At 49.5% G+C, this 16,263-nt stretch overlaps 3 protein-coding genes across 3 annotated transcripts; 1 reads left to right on the forward strand and 2 right to left on the reverse strand.

Annotated features, from left to right (window-relative positions):
• Nucleotides 1-840: 840 nt before the first annotated feature.
• Nucleotides 841-4,188, reverse strand: FMAN_08821 (uncharacterized protein; the record flags this gene model as incomplete). Its single annotated transcript, XM_041829593.1, has 1 exon — nucleotides 841-4,188. The coding sequence occupies one exon, from the start codon at nucleotides 4,186-4,188 to the stop codon at nucleotides 841-843; it is 3,348 nt and encodes a 1,115-aa protein (XP_041680341.1).
• A 7,387-nt stretch (nucleotides 4,189-11,575) lies between these two features.
• On the reverse strand, nucleotides 11,576-12,652 carry FMAN_08822 (uncharacterized protein; the record flags this gene model as incomplete). Its single annotated transcript, XM_041829594.1, has 4 exons — nucleotides 11,576-11,702; nucleotides 11,758-12,171; nucleotides 12,219-12,279; nucleotides 12,349-12,652. The coding sequence occupies 4 exons, from the start codon at nucleotides 12,650-12,652 to the stop codon at nucleotides 11,576-11,578; spliced, it is 906 nt and encodes a 301-aa protein (XP_041680342.1).
• Nucleotides 12,653-14,876: 2,224 nt separating this feature from the next.
• Nucleotides 14,877-16,114, forward strand: FMAN_08823 (uncharacterized protein; the record flags this gene model as incomplete). Its single annotated transcript, XM_041829595.1, has 3 exons — nucleotides 14,877-14,905; nucleotides 15,026-15,175; nucleotides 15,223-16,114. The coding sequence occupies 3 exons, from the start codon at nucleotides 14,877-14,879 to the stop codon at nucleotides 16,112-16,114; spliced, it is 1,071 nt and encodes a 356-aa protein (XP_041680343.1).
• Between the last annotated feature and the right edge of the window lie 149 nt (nucleotides 16,115-16,263).

The raw sequence follows: 16,263 nt of genomic DNA on the forward strand, positions 1-16,263 counted from the left end.
TATTTTCATAATTTAAAATGAAGCTCGAGTTTAAGACGTTGTAAGACTGTTCTATCGTACTCATAATGCCACAGCTTGCGATACTCTACAGTCCGACCTACTCTCTAGTGGTCAGGTCTCGATAATGACCTGCTACTATGACCCGAGTTGCTCACTTGCGAGTTTGGTAGTATCGTGGGGGGTCGTACGCGTCTTGGACATGTCAGCATGGGCGCCCAGATAGACCGAGCATTATGGGTGACCATCGTTATTTATCTCATCTACAATGTTCAACTACAGGCCTGATGCCAATTCTCATTCCTTGACTATGGCCATCCTTTGCTTTGAAATGGCGAAAACTCTCCATGGGTCAACATTTTATAAACCGACGTAGTTCCTCACTACGTCTTTTGGCCGTAGGCTTCCGATCCTATACGTACAAAACCAAACACCTCCCCAGCCTTACTGAATGCATGCCCGCTTGTTCCGTTCCATTCTGCTTCCTGACATATCATTTCCTTCCACACCTTGCCTGACGCCAGCTATTCGAATCAAGGACCTGCTCGATCTCTTGCTAGCAGGGCCAATTTGCGCCTGATACTAGATTCCAACCATCCATCCGTCAATGACCGAATTATCCCCAAAAGAAAACATATAAGGAGTGACATATCCTTCACCCCACAAATACACACGAATGCTGGGGTCCTATCATCGAAGACTCTGCTCGATAATTCAGGACGCTGAGATTAAGTTTATGAAATGAAAAGGGCCGTGAGGTATCTTGGTCATGAGTCTCATGCTGTTGACAAAGGCGAATTAAGAGAATTGAAAGAAATATAAAAACAGTCGTCGTTTGCACCGCTAAATCATCCCGCCGGGAACTGCATTGCTGCTCATGCTAGGAGGCAGAGGTGGTGCTGCCATAGGCGGAGGAGGAGGTTGATGCATTGATCTAGCTCGTGCATTCATACCGTTTGCCTCGCTAGTGGCCTTGCGCAATCTTTGGCGGTTCATCCCTGCGCCATCTTCATCATCACTTCGAAAGCCACCACGTTGGTCGTTCGCAATACTAGGGCTCATAGGGCGGCGATGAGCGCTCATGGTACCTTCAGCGAGCGTGGCTCCAGTGTTTTTGCGTCGAGGGTTGATTGGCGGCAAAGGAGGAGCAATGTTGCTATGCAGGTTAGGCGTAGAAACCGCACCACCATTGAGTCCAGGTCCGGGGCCAGGTCGAAGGCCGTCACGGTGACCCATGGGTGACATTGGCGGCTTCATTGATGGTTCCGACATATCTCGGTTGCGCATCATTCCACCTGGGTAAGGAGGTCCATACGGTCTCTGGGGGCCGGGGCCGGGCCCGGGGAATCCATGGGGAGAAGGTGCGCCATTAAGTGGTGAGATTGGTGATGGGTGGCCAGAATCGTGTCCATAGACAGGATGTATATGCAAGCTGTTGTCGGGACGGTTGAAGGGACCAGGCGAAGCGTTTCCGGGATATGGCTGAGGCGGCATACGTGGTGACCGCCGCATGTCTTGTCCGGGCATCATTGGTGCTCTCATCATTGGCCCTTGTCGTGGCTTGCCATTGTTTCCTACGGGAGATCCCATGGGCCCTTGGTAATCATCGCGAGGTACGGATCCGTTTCTAAGACGTGGCGGTCGACTACCAGATCTGCCTCCGCTGCTTGCTTCAGAGCCACTTCGATCACGTTCAGAGGGAGCTCGGGATCCTGAGCGGGAGCCAGCATTAGCCCTCGATTCTTCGCTAGGAACTCGATTGTATGAGACAGGAGGAGGAGGTCTACGTTCCTGGGATGGTGGTCGGGATGTCGTAGTTTGGGCTCGATCTCTGCCCGCTGAAGGAGGCTTCGAGGGTCCTTGGTGTCGTTGCTGAACTTCGAGTTCCTTCATCCTTTGGAGTTCCCGACGGGCTTGTCGGAAAGCCTTGAGGCCAGCATGAACACCTTCTTTTTCCTCGCTATCTCTTGGCAAGTTTTCATCCCTTGGCTCAGGCGACTGCGTCAGCCTTTCATTCGCCTCGAATGAGCCACGGCGAGATGGACTTGTGGCAGGGGCAGGCGATGAGCCTCGGAGGCCAAGGAGTTTCTTCGCTTTGGACTGGCTGCCATTCTCTCTGTCGCCTCGGCCTCTGTCAACCAAAGAGCCACGACTGGACTTGGATTTCAAGATACCCAAAGCGTTCGGACGAGGTGGAGGTGGAAGCTCAGACAGAGGCGGAGGTTCTGGTGACGAAATGCTGCTATCAGCTTCGACAAAAGAAGTGAGTCTCTCCCTGACACGTCGCGCACCGTCGGCGAGATGACGAGCAAAGTCATCTGTCTCTTCTTCCGGCTGGAGGTTGACTTGTTGTTTCGGGTTTTGGGTGGATTCGGGTCTAGACAATATCTGGGCCTCCATCAAACCAGACGATCTAGTAGGACTAGTCACGCTACCGTCAATTGACATAGCCAAGTCTCTCTCAATCGACTCCCAGGCGTTCGAATCGACCGTCTTCGGCTCATAGGTATGTGCATCAGGGCGTTCGGGAGGGAATCGTGAGCTCAGGTCAACATCGTTGGGTAAACTTCCATAAATCGATGAGGCCCCACTATCTTGTCGAAGATGCTGCCTGACCATGCCACTCAGTCCACCAGAGGTAGGTCCCAAAGTAGGTGAGTCCTTAGGCATTTGCTCTGTTGAGTCAGCTGGCGCAACTCCAGTTCCTTCCGGAACCGATAGAGGCGTTGGTACCGTAGTGCGTCTGAAGGCAGGGTGCTCATTATCAGCTGGCTTCTCAACCTTGACTTGCAGAGGGAAGATAGGCTGAAGGTGTGACTCGTCCACAACAGACTGGTCATCATCGTCATCAAAGAAGGTTGAATGTTGTGACTCTTCCTGGACGGTTGGCTCAGTCTGGAAAGATCCAGATTCGTTCCTTTCCATTTGCGGACGGTGGGCAGAAGATGACCTAGATCGAGTGCCTGGCAATGAGGGGCTGGAATCAGTGCGGAATCGGTTCGTGGGAGTTTCGCGACCCTGCTGCATTTGCATTTGCCGTTGGGCGAACCTTGATTCATCATATTGACTGTTGTTCCTGGTGATAATTCTGCTTCGATCAAAGGGATGAGCCTCCCCTGTCTCACTAATAGGGGGGCTCAGAGGGGGTGTAGCACCAAAGGCCTTCTGGTCCATGCTGGGGAATTTATTCACCGAGTCTACAGGACTCATTTGCGATGGAGGGCTGAAAGATCGTAGGTTAGGGGCACTAGCCTTAGCCAGGACCGATCGAGTGATGAAACGATCACCGAATGTTGCGCTTGCTGGGGAAGGAACAGGAGGTGTCAGATCTGGAGTTCTGCTGCCGAGTGTTCGCTTTGTAAGCGTATCGATTCTTGAAAGAGCAGATGACTGTTGGTCCTGAAGATCCTGGTTTAAGCTTTGCTCATAGAGACGACGGGTTCTGGTCACGCTTCGCTCCATTGGTGGTGTTGGGCTGACAGTCCGAGATGTACGCACGAAGGACTCCCGGTCCTTGACTGAAGATGAGGTGATAGATGTGGCGGCTGTTGAGTCCCGAGCTGCAGATGGACCTGACGACGTTGTTGAGTTTGTCTCCCTTTTTCGGTTGTACTCGGTCTGAGAAGGAGACTCTGGTCGAGCATTTTCCAAGTCACCTAAATCTTCTTGCTGCAGGTCTTCGAATGACTGTTTATCCTTTTCAGATTGCCTCCATTTCTGGAAAGCTGACTGGGCGACATCGTCACCATAGAGAACGCGGCCACTCATAGCCCCTTTGTTCCCTCCGGTGCCGATTTTGTAAACCTTTTGTCGACCTCCAAACAAGTTGTTCCCTTCAATCGGTTTCGACCGGCCCATCACACTCCCGTTTGTTGACCCGGTATCATCATTGGACTGCATCGATGAGCGTGCAAAAGGGGCCCGAATAGACTCAACCTCAGCAATGTCGCCCAACCCTGCAGCAAAACCAAAGTCCATCATTCTCGATTGTCTTTTAGGGAACAGAACACTGTCGTCGCTGGCCTTGCCAACCTTGGTGTTTGGATCGTCTTGCTCGCGTAACATAGAGAACCGTGCCGAAAGGTTGGTCATCAGAAGACTTGTTCGAAAATCATCAGTCGATGGAAGGGCTGTAGCGAGATCAATCTCCTTTTTAGGTTCCTCTTCCTGTGCCTTTTTCTTGCCGAACATTCTAAAGGGGCTAGAAGACTCAGACTCAATCGATGGCCGCGGAGCCTCGAGATCATCCTTGCCCTTCTTCTTGCCTCTGAACCTATTCATGATGAAGGACAAATCCCAAGGATGAAACGTTATTTTTGCCTCGGTTGTTCGTTGTCGTGGGAGGTAGGCGTTTAATTCATCACAACTGATAAAGGTGATATAGGTCGAACTAGATTGGCAACTGTACCAATCTTGTGTCAAACACTATGTTGGTTAGCTTCGCTATCATTGATCGGTGTGCAAGATTGCTTGGAGTTCATGAAGTAGACATCTGGCCCGGTCGCTGCTCGAACTTCGTCGCCATGCACAGGTAAATATGGATGGCCGCTTCGATGAACACTGAGGGTAAATGTTCCCCCATGTAATGACCAACCAATCGCTTGCAACAAGAAATGAGTCTCGTACCTGGAGATGTCAAATTGACGGATGTGTGCCAGCCTCTGTTGATGTTAGAGACCAATATCGATTCGGGCCAAGTGACTCGGTAGTCACACAGGGCACGCGAGGCAAGATTGTTCGTACTCGATGAATTCGCGGATCGGGAGTGTCGTCGAGGTCGTCGTCGTGCAGGAGTCCCGTGGAGCAATCTTGATGCAGTATGGCAAGTTTGTAGGTCGAAAGCGGGCGACAGCAGATGAATTCTTCTTGTAAGAGGGAAGAGGAAAACGCAGGTACCCGAGTTAGGTTAAACAAGAACGGGTCGGATGTTGAGTCCAGAAATGGAAACGATTCAGGCAAGTTTGATGGATAAAGGAGGTTGTCTCAGACTCGGGGAGAGAATGAACAAAGCAAAACAAAGGGGATTTCCGCGAGAAGCTTGAGCCAGTAGTGAGTCGAATAAGCCTTGTTTGGTTTGGTCCGGCTGTCTTCTGCGGATCTCAAGGGAGAGTGCTGTCACAGGGTGCGAGACGATCGTGTCGGAGGAGAAGGATTGTCAAATGGTTACTTGCTGGCCGGCAGTTTGATTTGATCTCATCAATCCGGGGTACCACTGGATCGGCACAAGACTCGTGATCCCGAGAGGTACCAAGGCGAGTCAAGGGCAACGGTAAATGGGAGTAAGGTAGCGAGCGGATGGAAAAGAATGAATGAAGTTTAACAAACAAGAGAACGGGAAAGAAGACCGTTTAGGGAAAAGGTGTGTCTGAACGAATGGAACCAACAAATTCTCGAGATTTTGAGTAGGATGAGAAATTTGGTGACAACGATGAAGGGGGAATTAGATTGACAGGGCGCCCCAGAGCAAAAGACGAAGGAAGGAATGGATGAGAGGTGGGGTGTGCCAGGAACAGGGGAAAGGAGGGTGTGGAGACAGGGAGACCTAGTCGTAAAGGGGAATGGTAGCGGGAAAGCCAACAGGCAGGTACCATTTCTGCTAGGTCAGTCGGACTTGCTTCATCATACATTAATGGCAATTATTGCACTATCACGGGCGGAAGATTAGGTATTCGGCGAGATGGAATAGCCAGCTGAGGCATTTCTCGTGAACTACACACTCAGATATGGCTCAGATGCTAGAGCTTAACACCGTTAAAGTATCATACAGATTTAGCTTTGTAGCTCTGAATGAAACGATGGCTCATGGTAGACAAGGATGGTACATGGGAGCGATCATAAAACAGGTGGTTAAGTGTTCGCTGCAAAGTACCTCCATCAGCGCGAGTACTCTGCAGAACATGGGACGAACAGTCCATTTCTCCTTGAGCTGGTACCAGCTGCACAGGGGACGGAACATCCATCTCACCTCCAAGGATAGGCCAGGGCAAGATTTAGGGGGTGTGACTAGCAGGCCGTAGGGGTGGGAGTCCACCGACCGTTCGAGATGGTGCGGCAAGGGAGACAGGCACGAACAGCCCTGGGCTCACCTCAGTTAACTGCCAAGTTTTCTGTCTGTTCACTGAAAGTCCTGGAGTCTACCCAAATTTCAGTGGACTGACTGCCCTTTAGTGCAGTCCGAGGAGGGACACTCGCTCCATAGGCCTCCACTAAGGTAATGGATGATTTTCAACATGGAACTCAACCCGATAGATCGTGGACCGACCTCCCACACCTCCACGCCCTAGCACTGGAACTCTTCAAGTGTTTGTTAACACAGATCAGTCGTCAACGTCATCTAGACTTCATACGAACCAACATTTCTCCGAGTATGGATACAATCACGATCGGTGATGCATCTCCTTTTCTACGCGTCAGTCATCGGAACGCGTGCAAAGGGACGGCAACAAGGCTCGCTCATCTCCAGGCTCGGAACGGGGTTGAGGACCCCAATCAATCTTGCTGTCATTGTCATCAATGTGATACTCTTCTGCATCTTGTATCTCCTGTTCGTGAGCACAAAATACTACACATGTCCGACACTACAATTTAACAACCGAATCCCAGGTCAGTCAGACGTCCGCGTCCGCCACAAACCATGCCGTGTCGCACATAAAGATCCATGGCTTTGGTTACCTTGCTTTTGCTGCTTAGCTCTGTAGCCTCTGCTCACGTTTGCCAGGCCACGCAGGACGGGCGACCGCTTTGCTCGCTGCAGGCTGCAAACGCCTGGTCTCCCCCGTCTTACATACCCGTCCGCCACCACCCTCTCCGTCTTGGTATTTGAACGCCTCAAGGGATCGGAGTAGCAGCCGATGCCCTGTCTCGAATGTCCCGAAATACGTAATCGTTCAGCTTGCTGTTGAGGTGGAAATGATATGTTACAGATGCCGTGACGTTGATACGAAACCAAGTTCCGTCGCAAATGTTTCCAGTGCAACCTATCATGCTTCAAAGGAGGATACAAAACCGTCCATTGGCTTTATCATCCGACACCTGGAAGATCAACAGGGTACGAGACAGTGGCTGCAGTGCTAAGAAGCAATGTCATCGGTCCCCTCTTTGTCGCTCGCCAGTCTCATACTTGGCTTAAGGGGTCAGCGCCTTGGAGCCTGAGACCTTCTCCACTCGAGCAAGAACCACCCGCTGCAGAAGCTACTGCAAGGGACGCGTTCTGGTCACATTGTCGTCTCGTGCCATCCGTTCCCTAAGTTAGGTAGTACAGCGATGGCTAAACGTCTTGGGCTCCGTTATAAAAGTATCTAAACTCTCTTGGAGCTCAAGAACGAACGGTGGAAACTCAAAAGTCCAAAACAGAAAAGGCGCTCCCTTGTGACGACGAATGGAGATTGGAGGGATCGCAACCGTTATCCATCGCCCACTAGGCTAAACTCTGACTTGTGCTGAGTACCGTTGGGGCTTGCAGCCACATCCTGCAGCCGTAGTTGCAAGAATTGGACAATGCCCATCGCAATAACCACACTTGGAGGATGCTCACCTATTTACTTTTTCCCATCGTATTAACACCCAGGACTAACGGTGTCAAATCGGATGTTGGTTGCAGCGTTGCAGCGCGGGCATTTTCAGTTACTCACCCGTCAGCACTTAGTTATGGGGTAACAGGTACCCGTACCTCTCGCAAGATCCTCCACCGCTCTCACCAGCCAATGACCAGAGCTCAGACGAGAGCCCCTGCAGTTGTCCCATTCAAGCCTCAATGTCAACACCGGTAACAGAGCCAATACTGATGAAATCGTTCACATAACAGAACAGACACTACATACTTTCATACAGTACTTGACCTCACAAACCACCAAGAAACTCGCCACTAACGGAGGAGACTCCCTAGTCAAAAGCGCCATCCTCGGAACCTGATCGACCCGTCCCACAACCCAACTCTACCTATGCTATTGCATTGGCTTACAGCGCATGTTGCTACTTTGCTAGTCCTTGCTCGCTTTAAGCTCAACTCTCTGTTCGACTAATCACGGCTTAACTTTGTCGGTTCATTGGCTTTGCTCCCTCCTCCTCTGGACATACTCGACCAATGCTTGGATCTTCGGTCACGACTTTTCCTCGATCACAGCCCGTCCGGGGTTTTTTTGCGAGAACAACGGAATGGTGCGACCCCTTTGTACCTGGTTGCACATGTCTGAGGTGTGAAATGACATCCAACCCCCGTTTCCTTTACAAAACCTAATTCTACAACGCAGTCAGCGCAATCCTGCCACTTTCTCCACGAAAGAATGACTTAACGGTCAGAAGATCAGCATAGTAACAAGATGAAGATGCTCCACTCATGGCTTCATACAATTCCCGAGATTCGATCTTACTCAGCAGACAGAAGCCGCACCGATCATGTAGCGGAGGTAGCTCTCAACAATTCACCGTCTTCTCGAAGTCTCATACGCCTCTGAGGTCATTGTTGCCGTCGTTATACATATTGAAAAAGGAGTTGCCTGGGGCGTGATAGCTTGCAGAGGCCTGCCGTTGCCTGAACCATAGGCAAGGCCTCTGAATAAATTGTTCTTCCTTTGTCAAACGCCAATAAAATTGATGTGAACATGCTTCCTTTGGCTGCCTCGATGAAACTGTACGATAGCGGCTATTCTATGGTGTTGACTTGAAAGCCAACTGCCATTATTCGGCGGCGCTCCTCTGCGGCGAGAGCTCGCTGACTCCGATATGTCAGGCTCAGACGCACATACCCCTATCAGTTCCCTTGGCTGGCGGCAAAGGTGGGAGCGTTCCGCGAGCCAATAACAGATCTGTGCCTGGAGCTAAATCCAATCTTGGCCGCAACGTTCAAGGGAACAAAAGGTGGGCTGCCAGGCACTACTGTCGTGGTGGATGCTACGCACATGGGTTTTACCTTAGGTTGGAAAGGTGACATCGTTCAAATCGGATCTACCTCCTTCAAACTTGCTGGGAACTGCTGAGACGCGGAAAATATTCTCCCCATATCATCAAAAGCAACCACCAGCTCGACCTCCTTCTTCGCATGATCGATGATTCTCCTGGTACGGAAGTGGTCCTCAATTTGCACCACATGAATGCGGCCATACTAATGGTCATTAATTATTAGTTCATCAGAGTTGCTCGGCGATAGTCCTGGGCATCGCTACGCTATATCCGAGTCCAACAAGTTCATATATCGTATTCTGCCCGTAGTAAAAAGGATCAGATTTTAATGTCATGTCGAAGAACAAGTGCCCTCGGTTGTATGAGCAATAGTTCGGCTCAGCTTTGGCGATCCCAATTGGATGGCCTTGGGCCTTTCGTCTGTTGATCACAACTCTGAGGAGAATAGACCTGGCACCCCGGTTTCTCACCCAACTCGCTGGGACCGCCTAACGGCTCGCCTCGCCAACAACCGACATGATGACATTCGGTGTTCAAGCCCTATCAGTTCAGGCGCCCTGTCCAGCCTCGTCAACTGCTACCATGTTCCCATGCTTCTTCAGAAGCTTCCAAGGCGATTTGATTACAGATCAATCTTCACGACCCCGGTTAGTTATTGGATACTTCTTGCGGTGGTGACGGTGAATTTATTTACCTCCAGGATCTATCAACCCGGTGCAATGGTTAAGGGACAGCCCTGGAACTTTAACGCAATGTTATATGACAACTGCCCACCAAGATCCTGGTCTCTCTCTAAAGGAAACCACAAGACGTTATTTATCCAATTATCCAATATACATACTGTACAGAATTATTATACCAGCTCATTTCCTCCCGAAATGGGCTGAAGGGCTTATTTCCTGGGGATCCTCCGCCACACCGCAAGCCATTCATTGCTAGAACCACAGACTCAGGTTCAAGGACCACAGTGCCCTCTGCAAAGTTGGGTTCACTTTGCGGTTTTCCTCCGATGCCTCAATTTCTCAGAGAGGGTCCCTCGGTCCTTTGCATCATCTTGAGCATTTTCTCTCTGGTCACTTCGTCTTGACTCTGGGATCCCACGTCTTTGCTCCCTGCCCTTGCACGCGCTAATATTACTAGGCAGGTATAATCTCCGCATCACAGCAAACAATCATCGTGATGTATGGAAACCTAGTTCGATTTACGGCTAGAGGCGAAATACGGTTATGAAACCATGAATTCTTATCCTCATTTCAGCAATACCCGTTCCCTTACCAAGCAAGCTTGCCATGCAGAATCTACTGAATGATCCACTCCTACCTGGGCTCGGATCTAGCTTGATGAAGCCGCCAAACTCTGAAAAAGCCACCCGTTCCGTTTAATCTCTCAGGTCCAATTCGCGGGGTGGAACAAACTCACAACAATGATTGATAGACGACATGTCAAGCGAGCCAAGACGAGAACAACTCTCGGGCCGACGCACCGTTATCTATCATCATTCGGAGAGATGCATAGGCCCTTACAGCTATTGAAGACCCAACATACCAGAGGCCAGAACGATGCTGTCTGTGTGATTGGGATCGCTCTAAGAACGAAAGCGTCATTACACTTCCATTAATTGGTAATCCAGCCTTCAGGGGTATCGTCATGTTCCTGGTCGGCCAAACTATTGAATGCCGAGACACGGCTATATCTTGATTATTGTAGCCAACATGGTCTTTCGACTGTTGTTGCGATTTGCAAATAAACTTCTACATGCTGCACGGCAGGCCCAGCAATGATGAAGATAAGCCCAAGAACTAACAGCACGCCACAGAACGAGTTGTACGTGACTGATCAGTGATGAATGCTCAGGAACGAGTACGAAAGTGGTGTTCTTCACCCCCCATTCCTCGGCTCATCCTTCGGAAACCATCAGATGAAAGTTCACTCTCGGCACTGGATGTAGACTCAGCATGAGTGATGAGATTCAACTGGAGTTTTCCTTCCCCTGTAGGCACCTTTGGCGATGTCAACATGGTCTGATTCTCACATGGACTATCAAACAAATCACCTCAGAGGCAGTAAAGACGAACAAGATGTTCCAAAGATCTAACCGCTCTGGACAATCAACTGACATTTAACAATATTCCAATACTGTATTCACGAGGTGTTATTTCGGCGTAAATATATCAGAACAAAGTCATCTGCCTCTCATTTCATCCCCGGAGCAGACTACAGAGTACATGTGGAAGACTCGGCAATACTACAGTGGAAACGGCTGATCTTATACGGTTGCTAGAGCATGTATTTCTCCTCCCTTCCCCCTATTCTTCTTTCATTTATTTTTCTTTATTTTTAACTGTTTTATCTATTTGTTTTTATATCTTTTTATATAACACTTTTACCACGAAGTCAACATGAGATCTAAGCTTCATGTCGCCCAATCGCGAGGACTTTATACCTAAGCCTGCACACGCTGTGCCATACCTTTCTAAAAAAGAAAAATCATCTATAACCCTCCAGGTAGTTATTGCCATGTCTTAACGCCATTTCGCCATACTGTCTATATACACGCTAAAATTCGAGGCAAATATCGATAATAAAGGAAATATCGGTTGAGCTTGCCCTGGTAGGTCGAGGGGATTCCTTGTCCTGGCGGGCATGTTCTCCATCTGAGGAGTTCTGACGAAGATGAGACTTATTCTCCAAAGACGGTATTGTCGTCTTGGTCCATCTGGTCCATTTCCTTGGTAAACTCGGGGGTTTCCTTGAAAGCATATCCGGGGTGGCCAGCATTCAGGAGAAGAACAGCAATGCACATCATGCTAAGAACAGTTAGTGAGTTGTTACTATAATGTGACAATCTTCAAGGGCTCTTACCAAGATTCAAGAGCGATGTAGAGACCTTCGTCTCGAAAGATAGCACTGAAGTATCCCCCATTGAGCTCGGCAATGCGGTAGCCACATCGAATCAGGATGAAGATGGTCGAAAGAAAAAGGAAGAAGAGGAAAGTGAGGATGGGCTTAGTAAGGCGATATCGGGCCGGTGACTTGGAAGCCCTGATAACGTAGTCGATGAACAATGCAACGAAGCAAAGTAGAGTGACGACTTGGAAGACGAGGCCAGCGATGGAGATGTCCTCTCCAGTCTTGACGTCGTCCTGCGCTGTGGAAACAACTGAGACTGCACCGCCGACGGCTTGGAGGATGAGGGAGATGATGTCGGAAGGGATGAAGATCCAGTAGAAATACTTGGGGGAGAATCGAGAGACACTTGGGTCGACAAAGTTGATGCTGAGAGTGTCAGTTGTGCTTCTTCTGAGTGAACTGGGGAAACTTACACCTGGGACAGAAGAACATAGATGGCAGCAGAGAAGAAAACGGGGGCAATGGTGATCATGACTGGGCCAGAGTTAGTCAAGTTCTCCCTTTCCATCCATGCTTGTTCGATTTTGGTTTAGAAACACTTACTGATCTGCAATAGAAAGCCAATAAAGTCGAACGGATTATCGTGGATGATGAGACGCCCGATGTAACCGATAATCTCGAGAATACATCCTGCCATCATGCTCGCCATGAAACCCCATGTCTTCATCTTGATGCCTTGGAAGATGTGGAGAGCCATGGACAATCCGAATACTCCGATGAAAATGGCATTGGCGGGAACATTCGGTTGGTATCGCAGTATACTCGACTCGAGGGGACATAGTTCGAGTGTACAATTGGCATCGGAGCCGAATGAGATAAGCCCGCCGGGTAGTGGTGTGTGGCTCATGTTTGCGATCTTCACAACGTCTTGGAGTTAGGGTTGATAAACTTTTCGGTAGGGCCGGACTGGATATGCAGGAACTGATCAGAGCTCGCAGTTGTTTACTGTTGGATGGTTGTTATGATGTGATGGATTAGATATCTGGGGAAGACAGCAGATTCACGTCTTTATAAAGGGGCAGGTTTCAAGATATCAGATCTCGGCACCCGTCGGAACAAATATCCAAGATCTGACTCCGCGGGCATAGCGAGCCAACTACGTCAACTGGCACCACTGATCCTGAATTCCTATACTATTTCAGCTGCAGTGGAGAAGAAAAGTCGATTGTGCACTTCAGGATCAGGTGGGTCCGGGTGCGCCGTCCGTCCGGGGCTCCGGCCGATCGGGCGCCCGCGGGAGGCGGACGGGCAAAATGGACATGAAACATGAGGCTGAGTTTAATAGAGTTCTATAATTCGCACTAATACGAGAGATCTTGATAAGCTATTTCTAGATTTAATGAGAATCCACGTCAGCATGGCATGGTTTGCGCGAGTGTTGTTGAGTTAGAGTTTGCTGTGGACTGTTGATAGGCATAGAGAACGTGGCTGGCCAGTCCAGAAGTCACTGGATATGCAAAGATGTATCGCGAAATTAGTTATCCTTACGCCATATCTCCTCGCTCTAGCATGATTATCTCGGCCGCAACGGGCATCTACTGTCCGTACCTTGCATGATCTGGCTCGGCAGTGGTGATCGGATATACATCCCATGGTGATGATGGCTGCATCGTGACATGACACTAGGTCCAAGCCGGTGTTGATCTTATCTTAGACTCATTTCGTTACAACTATTGCTATATTCGTACTCAGCCCCAGAGCATTGTCCTCACTGTGAGCCTATGCTTAAATTCTGGATATTCACAGCCAGGTTGATCCAGCCTGTAGAGATATGCAGGGTAGACTTGACAGCCAACATACGGTTAGGTATTTACTTTACAGGTCAAATCAGATCAAGAAATGACAATTCCACAAGTCATCAGTTATTACTTCATCATGACAAGAGAGGTCAAATAAGAATATCATGGTGTCAAATATGATGCTCAACATTTCCTTATATCTACGCTGATATTGTTGCCGACTTGGGGTTGCAGTTCGGACTCAGCCAAGCCGGAGCACAGGGTTTGGCCCGCGCCTCCGACCGGGCCCGAGTCATGCCGATTCCGTTGTCAACTACGACATCAAAATTTGTTAGTGATCCTTCAATCTGAAACTATTTATAATGTGGCCCATATCTCATCGCTTCAGAATCCGATAAGTAAGCCATATCGATATCCTATCCCTTCCATTAGAATACAAGAAGGCAGAATTGATGTATTGCATCAGAAGAGATAATCCGGATGGCTGATTATTAAGCATATCGTGATGATCTGATTGGATATAGATCGGTATGATCTCACCGGTACCTAGATTCTGTCTTCTCGTATCCTAAGGGATCACCCATAATATATTATCTTGTTTCTCCCTTTCCCCGTTTCACGGATCAAGTACGGTATGGAATATATATCTTGCTTAGACGTATTACCACGCGTTTTATGTGTTTTCACCAGGCGACAGTCAGGGATGTAGTGTATCTGCGGTTATTATGTGTCCTCTGCATAAGAATCACTGCAGTATGCTTCGAAACGGTTGATGCCTAGATGCTCTATCCACGAATATGAAAACACTTGTCTTCAAGATACAGGACTCGCATCCGAGACACGTGTACCAACTACGCAATTGAAAGAGTCAGAACCCTCAAAGAAACCGTGTTCAGTTTAGGAATCAGAATAAAAAGTCGTCATTGTGCCCAACAAAAGACACTTGCCTCTATCACGAGGGTCAAGTCTGCATTCAGGTGATCAGCTCTTTTTGACTCGAGACTTATTCCTCCATTTGTAGCACCAACTTTTAGTGGGTCACTCACTAAGCCATCACCGTCACGCGAAAAAAGTGCCCCGCCCCCGCTCACGGGAGTTTCGGCGCCCACTTCCTCTTAGGTCCATTTTCAGCTCAGCTCCCGTCAGCTTCAACCACTAAACGTCACCTACCTTATCCTGAAACTTATTCTATTACACCTACAGAAAACCCTTTTCCCTTCTCTTCCTTAAACCTCTCGGAGACAATTACCCTCTTCTCCGTTGGTCAAACCCCCGCTCACATCTAGATTTAACTGCCGAGCCACGCACGAGGTTTCACCTCGGATTGCAGCCATGTTTGACCTTTTTCCTATGCTCTTATCGTAAGCTTCAGCCCTATACCTCTTCGTCATGAGGCGTCATACTCGCAATGCGATAACCACCCCAATCAGCTCGCAATGCCAATGGATCTGATTTACTGACTGTTCCTTTGTTCTGAATAGTTCTGTCGCCTGTTATCTGTTTCCTATCTTTGCATCTTACAAAGCGCTCAAGACACATGATCCCACCCAGCTGACGCCATGGCTGATGTACTGGGTGGTGCTCAGTTGCTGTCTTCTCGCTGAGTCTTGGGTTTGGTTTATTGTGTCATGGTATGTCTGAAACCCAGACCTGACACCTTCTGTACTGACACTCGCAGGATTCCGCTTTACGGTTATTTCCGTTTACTCTTCCTCCTCTACCTTATCCTCCCACAGACACAAGGCGCTCGGCGTCTATACGAAGAATATGTCCATCCTTATCTTGAAAAGAACGAGACGCAGATTGACGACTTCATCGCAAGCGCACATGAGCGCTTGACTGCTGCCGGAATATCTTACCTCAAGCTCGCTATCGAGCAGTTCAAGGTCAAGGTCCTCGGTCTTCCACCATCCGAACCCGAGTCGCCTCCTCCCGAGCCTGCGCAAGGCTATACGCAGTCGCTTCTGTCACGATTCAACGTCCCTGCCGCGCGATGGGCTGGTAACAACAGCAGCGGCACCGACTTTTACAGCCTACTCTCCAGCGCCGTGGCAGCTGCTACCAACGCAGGTGCAGGTGGACAATCAGCTGGTACGAGAACAATTGGAGGTGAGCCCACAAACTCGGGCGCATTGATCCCACCGCATCTTCGCGAGTCTGGGGCCAGAATGGACTTCATCTCGGCTCAGCGCGATCGCCTAAATGTCCTGATCTCGGCACTTGATCGGGAGGCCCAGGATCTTCGTACCGAAGCCCAGCGTGCCCAGACAAGCACAGGCACTCGCCGAGACCCCATGGCCTACGGAGGTTATGATAATAATGAGGAGGACGAACCTACCCAGCGACCACCTAGTGGACTAAGCGGATGGAGTGGTATTAGCAAGAGTCGCAGCGAGACCGATTTCGAAAGGATCGACGCAGAGACTAGTTCGGACGAAGACCATCGCCAGGTGCGCCGAAGAAACCAGGGAGCTGGCACTAGAAATGCATCAGGCTCATGGGTTCCTTGGGGATGGGGCGGTGATGCCGCATCAGGTGGTGGAGCGAGCGCCTCCGGAAGGGAAAGATAGAAACTCCATTCTGGGAAGTGGGTTTTGAATGATCATGGGTCTTACTAAGGTCCTCCGTAGATATGGTGTTTCTTGACATGAGCCTGTTGATATTCGGCGCAATAGCTGCTCCAGTGCATATCTATAAATGGACATTGGTGTACATGAAC

Source organism: Fusarium mangiferae, assembly GCF_900044065.1.
Source record: "Fusarium mangiferae strain MRC7560 genome assembly, contig: FMAN_scaffold004, whole genome shotgun sequence".
NCBI lineage: Eukaryota > Fungi > Ascomycota > Sordariomycetes > Hypocreales > Nectriaceae > Fusarium > Fusarium mangiferae.